The sequence below is a fragment of the Haemaphysalis longicornis genome, unplaced genomic scaffold, assembly GCF_048455015.1.
Source record: "Haemaphysalis longicornis isolate Haplotype H1 unplaced genomic scaffold, Haemaphysalis longicornis Haplotype H1 scaffold_7, whole genome shotgun sequence".
Lineage (NCBI taxonomy): Eukaryota > Metazoa > Arthropoda > Arachnida > Ixodida > Ixodidae > Haemaphysalis > Haemaphysalis longicornis.
This window is the reverse complement of record NW_027526422.1, coordinates 7,076,602-7,092,653: the sequence shown is the minus strand read 5'-3', so window position 1 is coordinate 7,092,653 and position 16,052 is coordinate 7,076,602. Positions and strand designations below refer to the sequence as shown.

Sequence of the window (16,052 nt, the reverse complement as noted above, 5' to 3'; positions counted from 1 at the left end):
CGAGGCTGACCACAATACCAGCGGTTAGTAGCCTCCGGCGACCGCGTCGCCCGCTCACACAGAGCACGACTCACACAGAGCCAGTTAAAATCATATTTACAACACGGATCGTTCTGATCACCGGGCACCTGCTCGTCTCTGCTGAATGCAATACCGGCTGACAATGGGTCTGCTCGGTATGCGATATCGCCCGGGAATTGCAACGTTTGCACGCTTAATGCATTCCCTTCGGGGCTCGCACCAACTGGCCGACGTTCAGCGCGTGGCTACGGGGTCAGTCGGGCGCTAGGCGCGTTAGGAACATTCAAGCGGCCACGGGGGCTCACGTAATGTGTCCGCCACCACGTGGTGCTACCGCTCCCATTGCGCACGGTGACGTTTTCACGGGCGCAGCTTATATGGCCAGCACGCGTGGTTCGCGTATCCGCTTAAGCCAGCTGAATGCCACGTGGTCCGTCTCCACTACGAACGAACTTTTGTCGACGAAACGGTCAAACTCGTTCAGAACGTGTGGCCCGATCTCTAAGTAGTCCGTAGCACTACGCGGCGAGCGGGCCGCCGTGCTTTGGAAACACGAGATCGTAAGGCGAGCTATGCCTGGGAAACAGAGTGCTCCCCAGTGGGCCTAGCTGCGGACTCAGCGCACTGCATCTCACGCGCGCCGGGCAAGATCGACAACAAAGCGTCGTACAATGCCTGCGCGGGGATGTGCTATGCGGTCCCGGCCGTGTCGTGGGAGCAAAATGCGCTCTTTTGCGACAGGGCCTTGGCGTCCGCGCGTGCGATGATGCACTCGGTAGGACGAATGCGCGTTATCGTCGTCGGAGCGGGAGGCTCCCCGACGAGGCGCAAGGGGCTCCTTGGCGAAACGCAAACTTGGCCACAAAAGCCGTTTGTCGTCTGCACGTGGAGATACATTGGCCGCAGGCTAACGTCGTCCGAGCAAAAGGTGTTCTCGTTTCCGACGTAGCGAGCGTATGGCTCTGCTCCAGGTTCAAATCGTACGTCAAGTTCGCAGGCTCAGGATCGCCGCTACGTTGAGTCGTACAGAACACAGGAGATGCCGGCGCGGGTCGGGCGATAATCGCCTCGGTTCCCGGGCAGCGGTGAGCGGCGGGAGCACGTGACGACGAAAAGCGTCGTGCTCCCAAAAGCCATGCTGGCGCGGGTTGGGCGATAACTGCCTCGATCCGCGGACAGCGGTGAGCGGCGGGAGCACGTTACGCCGAAGCGTCGTGCTCGGAAGCCGAACCGTTCACCTCACAGTAAATCGCACAGGGACTAAGGCCAAGGGCCTGCTCCGTCGCGCAGTGTCGATACCGTGTTGGGCGCCAATGTGGGTTTACTGGGTCTGGCTACGGGACAACAAACGACCCCGGCTAGCCTCGTTAGAGACGTTGAGCGACGATGTCAGCTCGACGCCCGGAAATGACCCATCCAAAATGCCCCAGAGAGGTACGCGGCGTCCACAAGGGAGACGCCGCGACGGGTTCGACTCACCGACACAGGCGACGACAGGCTCCAAAGGGCCAGGACGAACCATGGGGTTTATTGGCCGAGTCGTACAGTGCATAATAACGCCAAGACCGGGTTAAGAACTACACTGTACCGACACGCGTCCGATCGGGGCCAAACAGCGCCCGACCGGCCGGCGCGGCGGGGAGGAGACGAGCCGGCCGGGGGCATGGAGCGCCCCGGTATCCGACTCCCTTCTCCTGGACGTGGGGCGGCGAGGGTGCGATACGATCCGCGGCCCCTCGCGTTCCCTATCCTCCATCCTCCATCTCCTTCCCGAGTCCCTGGAGTCAGGGAGACATCCAGAGAGCTCGCGAGAGAGCCGACCGAGCCCAGAGAGCAGAGAGTCCTGAGAGAGAGAGCGCGAAACGGGCGCGTCCGGTTTTAAGGCGCGAAGGAGAGGAGGCAGGTTCCCGGGCGAGGAGGAGCGACAGCGGCGGCGGGACAGTCGGTGCCCGCCGGTGCCCGCCGGCGCGTCGGCCCGCGAGGTGACGTCACGAGCGCGGGAAAGCGCGCTCGTTCGAACATCGCGCTCGCGGGAGGAGGAAAGGGGATCAAGCGGATCCCCACAATATATATATATATATATATATATATATATATATATATATATATATATATATATATATATATATATATATATATATTGTTGCGTCCTGTCAAACAATGACGCACTGAAGTTGTCTTCACGAAGACGCAGAGGCAAAGTATTTATTAGGCGAGGTGCCTGACTTGCGACGTGAAACAGAGAGAGAGCACCGGGTGGTGGCTAGCAATATGGCGACCAAACCAAAAACAAGCTGCTAGCCAACGCGCTCCTTCATCGTCGTCTGCTCTGCCACATGACACGGCACGTAACCACGCGGGGGATTATCATGTCCGTCCTACTTTATAACGCCGGCAGCCACAGTTGCGCACGTGACAATATATATATATATATATATATATATATATATATATATATATATATATATATATATATATATATATATATATATATATAACACAGAAATAAGGGTTGGCAGTCGAGAAAACCTCGGAAAGCAAAGGGGAGGATGTGGTAGATCATTGAAGCAGATTAAGAATTTGGAAAGAAAGAAAGAAAGTGAAGAAAAAATGCCCGCCAGGTGGGATCCGAACCCACGACCTCCAGAATACCGGTCTGGTGCGATAACCACTACGCTACCGGCGGGGCGATTTTCCCATTCGCCACCACTACGCCCCGCCGGTAGCGTAGTGGTTATCGCACCAGACCGGTATTCTGGAGGTCGTGGGTTCGGATCCCACCTGGCGGGCATTTTTTCTTCACTTTCTTTCTTTCTTTCCAAATTCTTAATCTGCTTCAATGATCTACCACATCCTCCCCTTTGCTTTCCGAGGTTTTCTCGACTGCCAACCCTTATTTCTGTGTTATTTTCAACGAGCCCCTCATTTCCTATATATATATATATATATATATATATATATATATATATATATATATATATATATATATATATATATATATATATCAGAATATCAGCGAATCAGAATAGGAAATGAGGGGCTCGTTGAAAATAACACAGAAATAAGGGTTGGCAGTCGAGAAAACCTCGGAAAGCAAAGGGGAGGATGTGGTAGATCATTGAAACAGATTAAGAATTTGGAAAGAAAGAAAGAAAGTGAAGAAAAAATGCCCGCCAGGTGGGATCCGAACCCACGACCTCCAGAATACCGGTCTGGTGCGATAACCACTACGCTACCGGCGGGGCGATTTTCCCATTCACTTTCTGGGGTATTTATGTTAGGTATGTTTGTTTCCTGTGCTTGGGGGTGGTAGCCAGCGCCATTCGGACTAATCGGGGTGAAGGGGACCTTCTTTTTAACCCCCGGGTCGTGACTCGAGTGTCTACGACATGTCCAGAGTGGTCGACCAGCTTTGAACCCTCTTAAGCTCCCTTTGGCAACAAGACTGCCAGAACAGAGGCCCTCGCTATGCATGTAGCGAATCAGAATAGGAAATGAGGGGCTCGTTGAAAATAACACAGAAATAAGGGTTGGCAGTCGAGAAAACCTCGGAAAGCAAAGGGGAGGATGTGGTAGATCATTGAAACAGATTAAGAATTTGGAAAGAAAGAAAGAAAGTGAAGAAAAAATGCCCGCCAGGTGGGATCCGAACCCACGACCTCCAGAATACCGGTCTGGTGCGATAACCACTACGCTACCGGCGGGGCGATTTTCCCATTCACTTTCTGGGGTATTTATGTTAGGTAGTCCGAATAGGTAGTCCCCGATTAGTCCGAATGGCGCTGGCTACCACCCCCAAGCACAGGAAACAAACATACCTAACATAAATACCCCAGAAAGTGAATGGGAAAATCGCCCCGCCGGTAGCGTAGTGGTTATCGCACCAGACCGTTATTCTGGAGGTCGTGGGTTCGGATCCCACCTGGCGGGAATTTTTTCTTCACTTTCTTTCTTTCTTTCCAAATTCTTAATCTGTTTCAATGATCTACCACATCCTCCCCTTTGCTTTCCGAGGTTTTCTCGACTGCCAACCCTTATTTCTATATATATATATATATATATATATATATATATATATATATATATATATATATATATATATATATATATATATATATATAGAGAGAGAGAGAGAGAGAGAAACAGTCTTTTGGTACACACGATATTGAGACCCTCTTGCGAAATTTAGGCTAAATGGGAAAAGTATCCTTCTGACGACCTTCCCTCAGCAATTAAACTTTGCAACCTAGGCAACGGTACGGTTTTTCACGGTGACCGTCAATTCTTCCTCGCAACGATGTTGCAGGAAAGCGAGTGTATTCGTAATATTCGTAGAACGGGATCACAGGCACCTCGCAAGACGAACGAGGTCGGATGCGCGAGAGGCGAGAAGGAGGGGTGATGAACATGATCTCCGAAGATTGGGCCACATGATCCAACTCTGGGGGAGTGTCCTCTTTGATCCGTGGAGCATAACAACTGCCAGTGCTATATTTCTACGGCCATGCACCCTCCTGCGGCCACGACCCACTAACACGGCGTAGTGCAACAGCAAAGCACAACACGCGGCACTGGCCGGCCGGACGTGCGCGCCGCTACTTCGTGAGCGTATAAACAGCCGCTGTTGAGACTGACCGGGGTCCCTGTTTAAAAGGAGCGTCGTAACGGGTGTTCCCGTGTTCCGCTCGCAGGATACGGCAAACACGCGCGTATCTCGCAACACACGCAGTTTTGTGCCGTGTTTACGTGGAAGCCAGGCGGGCCGATTCTTTTTTCGACTCGCTCCGTCCACGCCCGAGATCGTTCGCGTCCAACGTTTTTCGAATTCCGACCCCGCGCACGCCGTGCAACAGAAGGGCTTCTTGGATCGGGGAGAGCTACTGCCAGTTCAAGCGCACGCTGCATTGCACTTGTGCCCCGACATGCTATCGCTATAAAACTTTTCTACGACATTTCTCGGCCTTGAGAAACAAGGCGGAGTCTATAGCGTGCGTTAGTCATGCATTTGCAATCGTGCGACGTGTTCGCTTGTAGGCCAACGTGTTTTCTCCATTGTTGCGCACATTCGAAAGCAACGGGTACAACACCTCTCCAATGTCAACAACGAAGACTGAGAGACGTTTGTTTCGAAGTCGCACTTGCGCCTCCGATCTCCTGTAATCGCCACCTGCGAGCACCGTTCTCTCTTTCCATGGCAGCGCCCTGCGAGCCCTGATTTCTCGCTCTGTCCAGTCGAGGCCTGCGGTGCCTGCAATTGTTGGTAGTAACACCACAGCAACAGCGCTGCAGGAAACGTGTCCTCGATTGTTATGCCGCTTTTTAATACCCGATTGCATTCCTGGCGCAGTGTCCGGTGTTTTTCTTCTTTCGTAATGTCTGTAGAGCTGCAGATGTTCATCGATTCATTATTCGGCGCACTTATTCCCGGCAACCGTGCGATAGCCGTTATTTTTAACCTGCAGTTGTGACAGCTGGGGTGCGCGTGGCGAGACGTCTTAAACCAACAAGTATAGGCGCTTTCGTCTGTGTTCAACTGTTTACACGGTTGCATTGTCAACGCGTGCGAGTGTGCGGTGTTTTATTGCCTCGATAACGAGCGATGAAGCGCACTTTTCAAAACTCGTTGGAGCCTCTCGAGAGCTTGTTTTCCTAGCGGTCGCCTCCCTGGCTCTATTGTTGGTGCAGCACGAAGCACCCAAGACACATCAAAAGGATATCGTCTCTAGGTTCTGCCGAATGAATTCTGTCGGTTTCAGACGGTGCTTTTATAAAAATATCGAAGATGCTTATTTTCTTCCTTTTTTTCCGGCAACATCGGTTCTTACAGCCTCTGAATGTACGTGCCACTGATTTAAAATTGAGGGCTGAATTCGATACCCTCCTCTATAAGAGCACTGCATTTGGTGTGCGGTAGAATGCATCCGACTTCGGCCCCACTCCTCTCCCCGGTGGCATAATTCTCTAGCGCAATCCCCCGCAACGTCACTGCAAGTCAAAAAAGGGAAGAATCAGTGAAGCAGTGATGCGGGCTGGATGAGCGGGTCCTGTGACCGAAGAGAGGTAGGAGCGCGTTGCGACTTCATTGTAAACCCGTGTAGCACATAACACGAGAGAAACACCTCACTCTTCCCTTCGCAATCCTCCCCCGCCAAGGAGCATCGGGGGCGCTGACCAGCGCCCCGCTGGAAGAACAGAAGACGCTGGCCTCTAGTGCCCGGACAGGTCTCAAGTGCACCTGGACTAAGCTACTGCTCCCACACGAGAAACGGCTCCAGCGACCGCAACGTTATTGCAGTAAAGTTTATTCCACCTATCACCTCGGTTTTCCCCAATAAACGCTCATTTTGTCACTCTGTTTCCCCTTCTACTTAATGCGCCATTTCAACCAACACAACTCAGCTTCCCTGGCCATTTATATTTTTGTCAAAAGAGTTTCCCTATTTTTTTTTGGCCCTGAAACATACACGTCGGTATTTTGAAGTACTTTTACATAAATTTCTTTTGGTTTTCAATTAGCATGGTGAAATTAAATACCCTGGGAAGGTATGCGGCCGGGGAAGTTTCTGTTCACTAAGAACACCAAAGAGTTTTCGTGTTGCAATGCGCCCATAGAACCTGCTCTTGGCTCGCATTTCACCTTGTCGCGTATACTCATTCTCGAGGCGGGCTTTCCTTAGTCGAGCTTGAGTTGGCGGTGGAGAATTCTTCACAGGCATAAACGGGATTGTTTTTGGCACGCACGGCGGATGGCACGTAATTTGGACATACAGCGTCCATTCTAATTTACAGCTGTTACTTCGCATAAATCGTTATAGCTCGGTCATACTGGTAACCACACAGCTAAGAACGTGGGCTGAAATCAGCAGCGAAATGCAAGGCTCGAACCTTGCCGCAAGTGATGCCATTCTGAAAAGGGCACCCACGGCCGGCTATATGCCTCTGTCTTGTTCAACAAAGAACAAAGAGATTGGCAAGAAAAACGACCAACTGCCTTGTCACGTGGCGTTGACCAAACACGTTTTTTTTTTATCTAAACGGGCTTTGTTTAAATTACAGCTATCAAACAAGCTAGCACCTCTGCCCGGCTCTACCCATATGTCTAATGGCAAGAACACTAGAATCGTTTTGCACACGTAATTCAGTTAGCTAATGTAATGAAAAGACCACGAACACATAAACCTACCACAAAATGATCGTAAGAAATTGGCACAAAATGTCAATCGCCGTGGCGGGTTTAATACCTGTTTTTACGCCACATTCACGATCCAGGCATTTCTATGAGCAATCCCTGGATACAAAAACAAATGAAATAACTTTTCAGGGCTAGGTACAGGGGCCCGTAGGTAATTAGTACAATTGTATGAGTTAATAGTACAATATAAGCAATAATACAATAGTAACGTCGTAAATAGTACAATGCCTAAAAATCCTGCACCTGGTTCCTAGATAATTTTAACAGGCCTTAAAGAGTGCGAAAACTAAGAGATATTGTGAGGGCACATTTATTTTTGGCCCCTTTCATTACCTTAAGGGACAAAGCAGCACCCTTTACCATAAACAGTCCTTACCAACGCGCTTAAGCCAATGCCATTTTAACCTCATTATAAGTTAAAGGTTTCCTGCCATAAAATTTGGTTTCATACATTCAAATAAGAGAATCACTGAAGGCAAAGAAAAAGTGATCCACAACCTTAGAAAGCCAAAGAATCGTGGTGCAATCTCCGAAGACACGCTTTCAGCTTTTTTCTTACCTTTTCGTTTTTATCGCGAAAAATCCGGCCTTATGAGCCTCTCTCTTCGTTATAAAAGGAATTCATATTGAATTCCCTAGGCATACAGGGGTTTGGTCTTAGTGATGATGAGTGAGTGAGTGAGTGAGTGAGTGAGTGAGTGAGTGAGTGAGTGAGTGAGTGAGTGAGTGAGTGAGTGAGTGAGTGAGTGAGTGAGTGAGTGAGTGAGTGAGTCGTTGTTACTGGACAGGCGACCTAGCTTTTCAGAAGGGCCGGCAATGGTCCCCACCACAGTCTTGTACCGCCTCTGCCAAGTAAATGGCTCTCTTCTCTCCCCAGGCCCCCCCCGCACGCTCCTGCCCCAACGTCTCGTCCCGCCTACGATAAACATGGTGGAGGTTTGCTCAAGTGAGTTCAATTTTCCCGCGTTCCACTGCTGGCGCCATCTTCTCGAGCCTTTTGTTGCTTTTGAACTTGCAATGCCGCCTCGAGGTCTCTGCTTGGGCGTGAGCTCTGTTTGTATTTTCGGGTCAAAATAGTTTTAAACGCGTCATTTTTGTTTTCTCTTGAAAATATCAAGCGCACATAGATATAAAAATAATAGAACACTGCTTAGTACCAGTTACGTATTGATATTTCGCGTCACATATGCCTAGTGTTTTATTTTTGCACAGCAATGCTGACGTATGGTACCAGTTTTTGTGGCTTGGATTGTCAATTTAAACCCCTCGTTTTAGAATTATTGTATCTTTTAGTCGGGTGGCTGAATCGAAGGATAGACAGACAGAAAGATCAGTATTTTCTGGTTTAAGAAGCCAAAGAAAGACTATCGTCAAAAAAAAAAAAAAAAAAGATACGGCGAGACCGAAAGTACAGAAAAGCGTCAGGGTCAGACAGCCCCTACGCAAAGGGTACCGTTCCGAGCATTACTCGAAACACGGCGGTGTTGCACGGCGCTGCCATAGAGGGGGCTTTGTCAGAGAACGGATGCACATTGCCACATTGCTCTAAGCTGAAGAGGCCATTTTCAACGAACACTGGATGGCCGCGGTATCAACGTTTACGAAGCAGTTTTACCAAAGTAACTCACGTGCTTGCAAAACTCGATACCCGATTGTGTGGGAAGCGATACCGGGCTCGCTGATAACTCAGTGCTCTTCGACAATGCACGTGCTCCGATCTTCTGCTACCCCCAACTTTTTTGTCCGCGCAAGTATTTCCACTTTAGATTAGGTGATGCAAATACGACAATGGGCACTCTTGCACTTTTTGTCGGTGTAAACTTGTATAATTTCACGTGGAGATGTTGACAATTCAACTCAGCACAAGCCGAAACAGGTGACGCGCCTTACTGTACCGATGGTGCAATCGATGTGCCTCTCGATGTAACCCATAGTAACGGCGGTATTCCGAGTTCTCCGAAAAGATTAGAACAATCGAAAACATCAAACAACAAGTCCCATATCAAATACGTGTTTCGATTTGCACTCCAAAGCCTGAATGTTTGTAGCCCGTCCCGACGAAAAACTTCAGAGATATATTCTGAGAGGATGTATTTGTCACAGCCAAATTAGCAGATAAGAGGCGGGAATCGTGATGCGAGATGAAGCAGTTAAGAGTGTTCTTTACAAGTGCTTAGTAAGTTCCCAAGTTCCTGCCCCATCGCTGATTGGGTCCATCAAAAGAGTAAATTGGTTGTGTACCTTTCTTTTAAGCCTGGGCTGGGCACCGTTTAAAACCTGTAACATTGTTGTATTTTTTCGGATGTCATCGATTAATCGGCAGGTTTTAATCGGTTAATTGATGGATTATTCGGCTGCGTTTATTTATAAAGAAAACAGATAAAAGTAATATTTTAATTGCAATAATACAATGATCTTAGAATTTTTTATCAGTAAGTTCGTCGGCCTGCTCCAAGACATTCAGAATTACGGGCCAAAACAGCGCGTCAAAACAGCGCGTTTAGCCGCGAGACGCAAATGTCAGAAAGCCGAGAAAACGTGGGGTACCGACGCCTCGCGGCTGATGCGAAACTTTACAAAAACTGTACGTTTGATGATGTTTTCCTTTACCGCCTGGCTACAGACAAGCGCGAAGGAACGAGTTGACACGCTCAATGCACCGGCAGTGCAAATTTTGGCGCAATAAAATATCCCGGTATTACGGCATGCCCGACCGGAAAAGAGACTTTCACAAAAGAACACGCGCGCACGTTCGTTGTGAGTCTAAGCGGGAGCAATGTTCGGCAGGAAGGTCGTGCTATTGTAACCCCCCAATAAGCGGCAGTTTAGCGTTATTCTCCAATTGGCTGCCTTTATTTGCGGTTGTGGAAATGGGCGGCCGAATGTCATTCTATACCCGTGACCAAATTGTAAGGGAGGGACCTGCTTTTTTTGGGAGCTTGATGTAACATGTAAACGATTTCAATTGAGCAGGATATGAATAAGGGTGTTCAGAAAGTTATCACCGAAGATTTCGGCTCGCAGAAAATCTGAGCGAAAATGGTGCCTAATAACGGTGGTCAGTAGAAACGCCGGGTGCAGGTGTGTCAAAACATCGTCGAGCGTCTGCAAAATGAACCCCACTTGCTTCGTAGAGTCACCATGGGTGACGAGACACGAATTTTTCAGTACGACAAGGATTCTGAACGCCTGAGCTGTCAGTGAAAGTATCTTCGTCAGCGAGGCTGAAGAACGCAAGAGAGACAAAGACAAAGGTTAGTCATTTGATCACATTCCTTGATGTGACAGCTAGACTTCGGCCATAGTGAGCGCGTAGGTAAGCACGCCTACGAAGGTATCCTGCAGTTTTTGCGCGGCTAAATGGGCATGAGAGGCGATAGTTGTGGCAGACGGTTTTACCTGATCACATCTTGACCACCCAGCAGTCTCAGGCCGAGAAGCGAATCGCAGTACGGGAACAACCTGCCTATTGACCTTGCTTCATGCGGCCTTTTTTTTTTTACTCTTTCAGATAAACTTATAAAGTACCATCGATTCGTTTTGAAGGCATGGAGGCCCACAAAAAGGCCGTAACGATATGATTCAGGCGCATCCCAGAAAAATTCTGTACATTAGGTTTACGTTCTGTAACCTGAGTTGGTGTTTCTGTATAAACGCATTGCATGGCCCCACTACTAGCAGCCTTGCTAAGGGCACAGATGTTTTTGACACCAATGTTTTCTCTGTACAGATCCGTGAAATAAAATAATTGAAACTGAAAATTGAAATTGAAATCATTCCACAAGATCAGAGAACTATTACGGCAGAAAAAAAAACGTATGACGCGCAAGGGGTAATAATATGATTAATCTGAACAGGAAATCATGCAGTTACTTATCCTCGCGTTATATATACAGTCGAATCTACTTATAACGATACCGCTTATAACAATATATCGGATATAACGATGGACAACGATTGCACCGTCCAAATTTGTATGCTTTCTATGGTAAAATAACCCGCTTATTACGATGCTCCCGGGCCGCGATATCGGATATAGCGATTGAATCCGCTTACCACGCGCGCCGAAAATGCGAAAATGCGTCACGAGGAGGAAGCAGGCGAGGAGGAAGCGATCCCAGGGGAGGCCACGGAAGCACCCGACAATGAAGGGGTGCCACAGTTATGGTCGGCGCTTCACAAAGACGCGTCGGGTCTCGACGATTTTCTCCATGCCGACGATGGTGTGGAAACGTCCGAGTGCCTCAGTGACGAGGCGATTGTTGCGAGTGTGCGTGGTGCAGCGGACAGCGGTGAGAGCGACGACGACGACGACGCGGCTGAGCAGCCTACCCAGGTACCGTCATCGCACGAGGCCCAACGAATGATACAGTCCCTACGGGACTTCATTTTCGCGAAGGACCTCCCGCTCAGCTATGTGGAGCAATTAGATGCTCTCGAAAAAGATGTGCGTCAGCTTCGCGTGAAGCAGTCAAAGCTGACTGACTATGGCTTTTCTGCAAACGAGTAGTAGCACTACCTCACTTGCATGCTAATAAAATGTTTTGATCTCTCTTGTGGCTTTTTTTTTCTCGACCCGCTTATAACGATTATCGGTTATAACGATGGGATTTTCTTGGCACTTGGATATTGTTATAAGTGGACTAGGCTGTATATATATAAATGTATATATATATACATTTTCTGATTCGCTATATATATATTATATATATATATATATATAGCGAATCAGAAAATGGGAAATGAGGGGCTCGGTCGAATTTTTTGAGTCGAAAAGAAAGTGCTGAAAAAATGCCCGCCGGGTGGGATCCGAACCCACGACCTCCAGAATACCGGTCTGGTGCAATAACAACTACGCTACCGGCGGGGATGTTACCCCACCACTTTCTCGGGTATTTATGTTAAGGCATTTTTTTGTTTCCTGTACTTGGGGGTGGTAGCCAGCACCACTCGGACTAGTCGTGGTGAAGGGGACCTTCTTCTTTTTAACCCCCAGGCCGTGACTCGAGTGTCTACGATATGTCGAGAGTGGTCGACCAGCGTTTAACCCTCTTAAGCTACCTTTGGCACCAAGACTGCCAGAACAGAGGCCCTCGCAATGCATGTAGCGAATCAGAAAATGGGAAATGAGAGGCTCGGTGAATTAAGACAGAATAAGGGTTGGCAGTCAAGAAAACCTCGGAAAGCAAAGGGAAGGTTGTGGTGGGTCATAGAAACAGATGAAGATTTTTTTGAGTCAGAAAGAAAGTGGTGAAAAAATGCCCGTCGGGTGAGATCCGAACCCACGACCTCCAGAACACACACACACACACACACACACACACACACACACACACACACACACACACACACACACACACACACACACACACACATATTTATATATATATATATATATATATATATATATATATATATATATATATATATATATATAATATACACACACATATGGTTCTCCATTGCATTGAACGTACGCAAGGGCAGATAGTGTGGCTCGCTTGCTTACCGCATGCTCCGAGATGGAGACCCCGGCGTCCGCCATTCCCTGTGGACGCACGGGCGATTTGCACCGCTTTCGCGCACAAGGCAGTGCACACTCAATTTGTCTTCGTCGTCGTCGTCGTCAGTTCGTCCAGCGCGGCCGCTCACCGTTGGTTTCGCGCACGAAGTGCCTTCGACGCCGGCCCGCACAACACAAAGCAGAAACACGCCGCACTCATCAGACGAACAACAGGTGCACAGGAGAGGTTTAACATAAAACACGTGTTCCCAACGTCAAAACTGTCCCTTCACCCTAGCACGCCGTTAAATTGAATCTCGGCTGTCCAGCTCTGTTGTGCCGAACGCGCCGCGGTTGCTGGAGCCTTCCGAGTACGTCACGACAGCGCTTAATGCTCGCCCGCTGTACGATGCGCGCCTAAATGCTTACCGACCAGGTGCCATTATCGCCAGCGCATGGGTCAGTACGGCTGATTAGAGTTGGGGAGACGCAAGGTAAGGAGTACCTAGATAAAATGATGGAATGAAGCTAAGGAGATAAAGGTAAGGACCGGAACTCGAGTGACCACCACTCTATCAGTACTCGAGAAAAATCTCCGCCATCGTCTGCTATAGGCGAAATCTGAATACGCGAGAAAGGGGGAGGGGAAAACCGTGGGACGGACAAGGGGCCGAGGTGGGAACAGGCCGGTAAAGAGACGAATGAAAGAAATGGGAAGAGAAAGACGAACGGCGCAGCGAGAGGCAATCGTATCCGCGTCTTGGATGGCCTTCTTAGCCGGCGGTTTCTCCGTTGCTCGCGATGTTGCGATCTAGGAATGATAACGGCCTTTGTTGAGACGAGCCTGGTTTCCAATTCACCGGCGCTGCACCTGCTGCCGTTGCTGCTGCCTTGTCCGAGGGAGAGGATGCATCTAGCACATGCCCGTCGCGATGCTCCCGCTATAACTCGAACATGTGCGCCGGCAGCGTCGGAGTGAAGACGCGCAATCGGCCGCGCGCGCGCCAGCCTGCGCCGATTTGCCGCGAGCTGCGACAGGTGGCGCGGCGCGAGTTCTCTTCCTTCCAGGCATGGAGGAAGAAAAAGTTTTTTTTTTCCTCCATGCTTCCAGGCTCTCCGACGCGCCGCTGCTTCCCTCCTCCTTATCTCTCCCGCTCCTCCAAGTGTGTACCCGCCATCCCCCCGCCCCGTAACAGCTGACCGAGTAGGCGATAAGTGGCGAGACTGCGCGCTATTATTCTTATCTCCACATTTGTGTCATTTCTTTCATTCTAATGGCCTTTTGTCTTTGTCCGTGCATTCCGGGTTTCCACAACATGCCGAGGTTTCCCAGGCCGACGAAACAATAGTGTGACCGTGGCTGCAGTAATATGCAGCGACATCAAGATATCCGATAACGGCCCTAGTGACTTCTTCTGAATGGACTTTTTTTTGAAAGTTGCAAGAACCGCATGAAACTATCGAGGCTGGACGATAAGGGGACGACACAGTGCCTGTACCTGGTATGCCTCCGTCGGGGTCAATTTCAAGGTTGCAGACACGTTTTGAGCATTTCATACACTTCGCGAATTGATGTCACCACTTCCGAGGAGGGCAAAGTTGGTTCATTTGGGTCAAGCTCTTCACAAGGTTTATTTGGACTATTCTTTCGCGTTTTTCGAAATGAGAACTTCCTGTGGCTGAGTAGCGTTAATGGGAGCACCGCAATCGAATATTAAAATAGAGACTTTAGACGGTGTGTTTTAACGCGCTTAATTAAGCATCATCTAGGTTTTGAAGCTTCATTTCAGTTTTCCGGCATAATTCAACCAAAACTTTGTGTACACTGGAGTCCTTGTATATATGTTGCCCCAAGAGAACATAATTTCACAACTGAACTTTTGACTGACAGCAGTGGCGCGACGGGTTCAAATAATGCAAAGGCCGCGATAAAGCATCGTTTGAAGCATATTTTTAGTTAGAAGGGCGTGAGTTAAAAGCACGGTATCACAAAAATAAATTATAAAATACTCCGTGTTTAGGAAGCTCAATTGGTAGAATTAAAGAACACAAGAAAACGAGCAACCTCGCAGTTTGCCAAGCTCGATATTGGAAGATTAAATCATTTTATGTTGCCATCTTGTAAGAGCCTTAATTCCAGAGAAAAAGTTCAGTCGCATAGGCTTGAAGATAAATGGCATGGAGAAATCCGTAGCAATGTCCATGAAGTGAGGCGTCCCTCCTGCCAAGGTAAGTAAATGAGATTAAAAAACACGTTGTCATCGTGGATCTCTAATTCGCAATAAGAAAATGATGCGTCTAATTAGTATAACATGTGGTGCGTTGTGGAAGCCCTTCGAGGACTCTAAATTATTGCAAGGTCGCAGCTGCCACTAAATAAAAAGATGTACAACTGATGCTGGCTCTTCAAGCTCCTACAAAGCTTAATTACAAAAATGAAAACAAATGTTACCCCCAATGGCGTTGGAAATAGGTATTATTGGACTGCTGTCGTGAGGGATGATGAAAAAGAGGATGAATGCTCGCTGGCACTCGTGCAAGGCGGCGCTGTCTGTGTTCTGCGTAAATATGGTAAATGGGTTTTTTCTGCCTCGTCGATGCTTCGTATCATCCGGCTGTGTCACCTCAGTATGATAGGTGTAAGGCTCAAGAGCGATAAGCAACGTCGTGGGGAAAGAAACACTCGGAGTTATTTTGGAGGAAAGAGTAAATGCAGTTCCACTCAGCACGAAAGCTGCCTGAAGTGTGGAGCAGAGATTCGCCAGTGCTTCCCTTGCGTTATTGTTGCGAGTATCTTGGGTTTATCTTACGTTTGTTTGTGTTTTGCTTTGGTGTTTCTGCGGTTTTCTTCTGTTTTTATGTGTTTTGCTTTTCTCTTCGTGTGCGTTTTACTTTTCTTTTTCAGTGCCTGCCTTGCTTTTCTGTCCTTTTGCTTGAGCTTCCTGAACTTTAACCGCAGGATTCGCTTTCCTTCGCTGCTGTTGAGCCTTGACGGCTTGACGAAGCTGGAAATCTTCCTGCCTTCGTTGACACTTGGCTTCTGCTTCACGTCGTGGCACAGATGAATCGGCCCTCTGGCGTCTCTGTCTTTCGCGAGCAAGCACCGGCTTTCGCTTGACCCGTGCCAACCGTTCGGCGTCCATGGCCGGGAAGACCGGCTCTCTGTTCGCAGGGTCTATTCCGAGAGGCTGTGGCTCCCTCTCTTGACTAGTTTCGGTATCAGCCTGGATGCGTGATGCCCGAGGACATCGGACGGATGACATCCCGGGCACCTAAAGTGCTCCGCACTTAGAAGTGATATTTGCCGGTTATGGGAATGTGACGGGTGGGCACCGA

General features: G+C 48.8%; 1 protein-coding gene and 1 non-coding gene across 2 annotated transcripts in view; one reads left to right on the top strand and one right to left on the bottom strand.

Moving 5' to 3' along the window:
• Window positions 1-13,722, bottom strand: part of LOC144144399 (mitochondrial sodium/calcium exchanger protein-like) — a 118,274-nt gene extending 104,552 nt beyond the window's left edge. Inside the window, exon 1 of the mRNA XM_077675828.1 lies at window positions 12,723-13,722. Coding sequence (XP_077531954.1) covers window positions 12,723-12,758 — 36 coding nt within the window. The 5' untranslated portion in view covers window positions 12,759-13,722. The remainder of the gene's footprint in view (window positions 1-12,722) is intronic.
• Window positions 3,879-3,951, top strand: Trnan-guu (transfer RNA asparagine (anticodon GUU)). The gene has a single exon. It is a non-coding gene; the product is annotated as a tRNA-Asn (tRNA).
• Window positions 13,723-16,052: the final 2,330 nt, after the last annotated feature.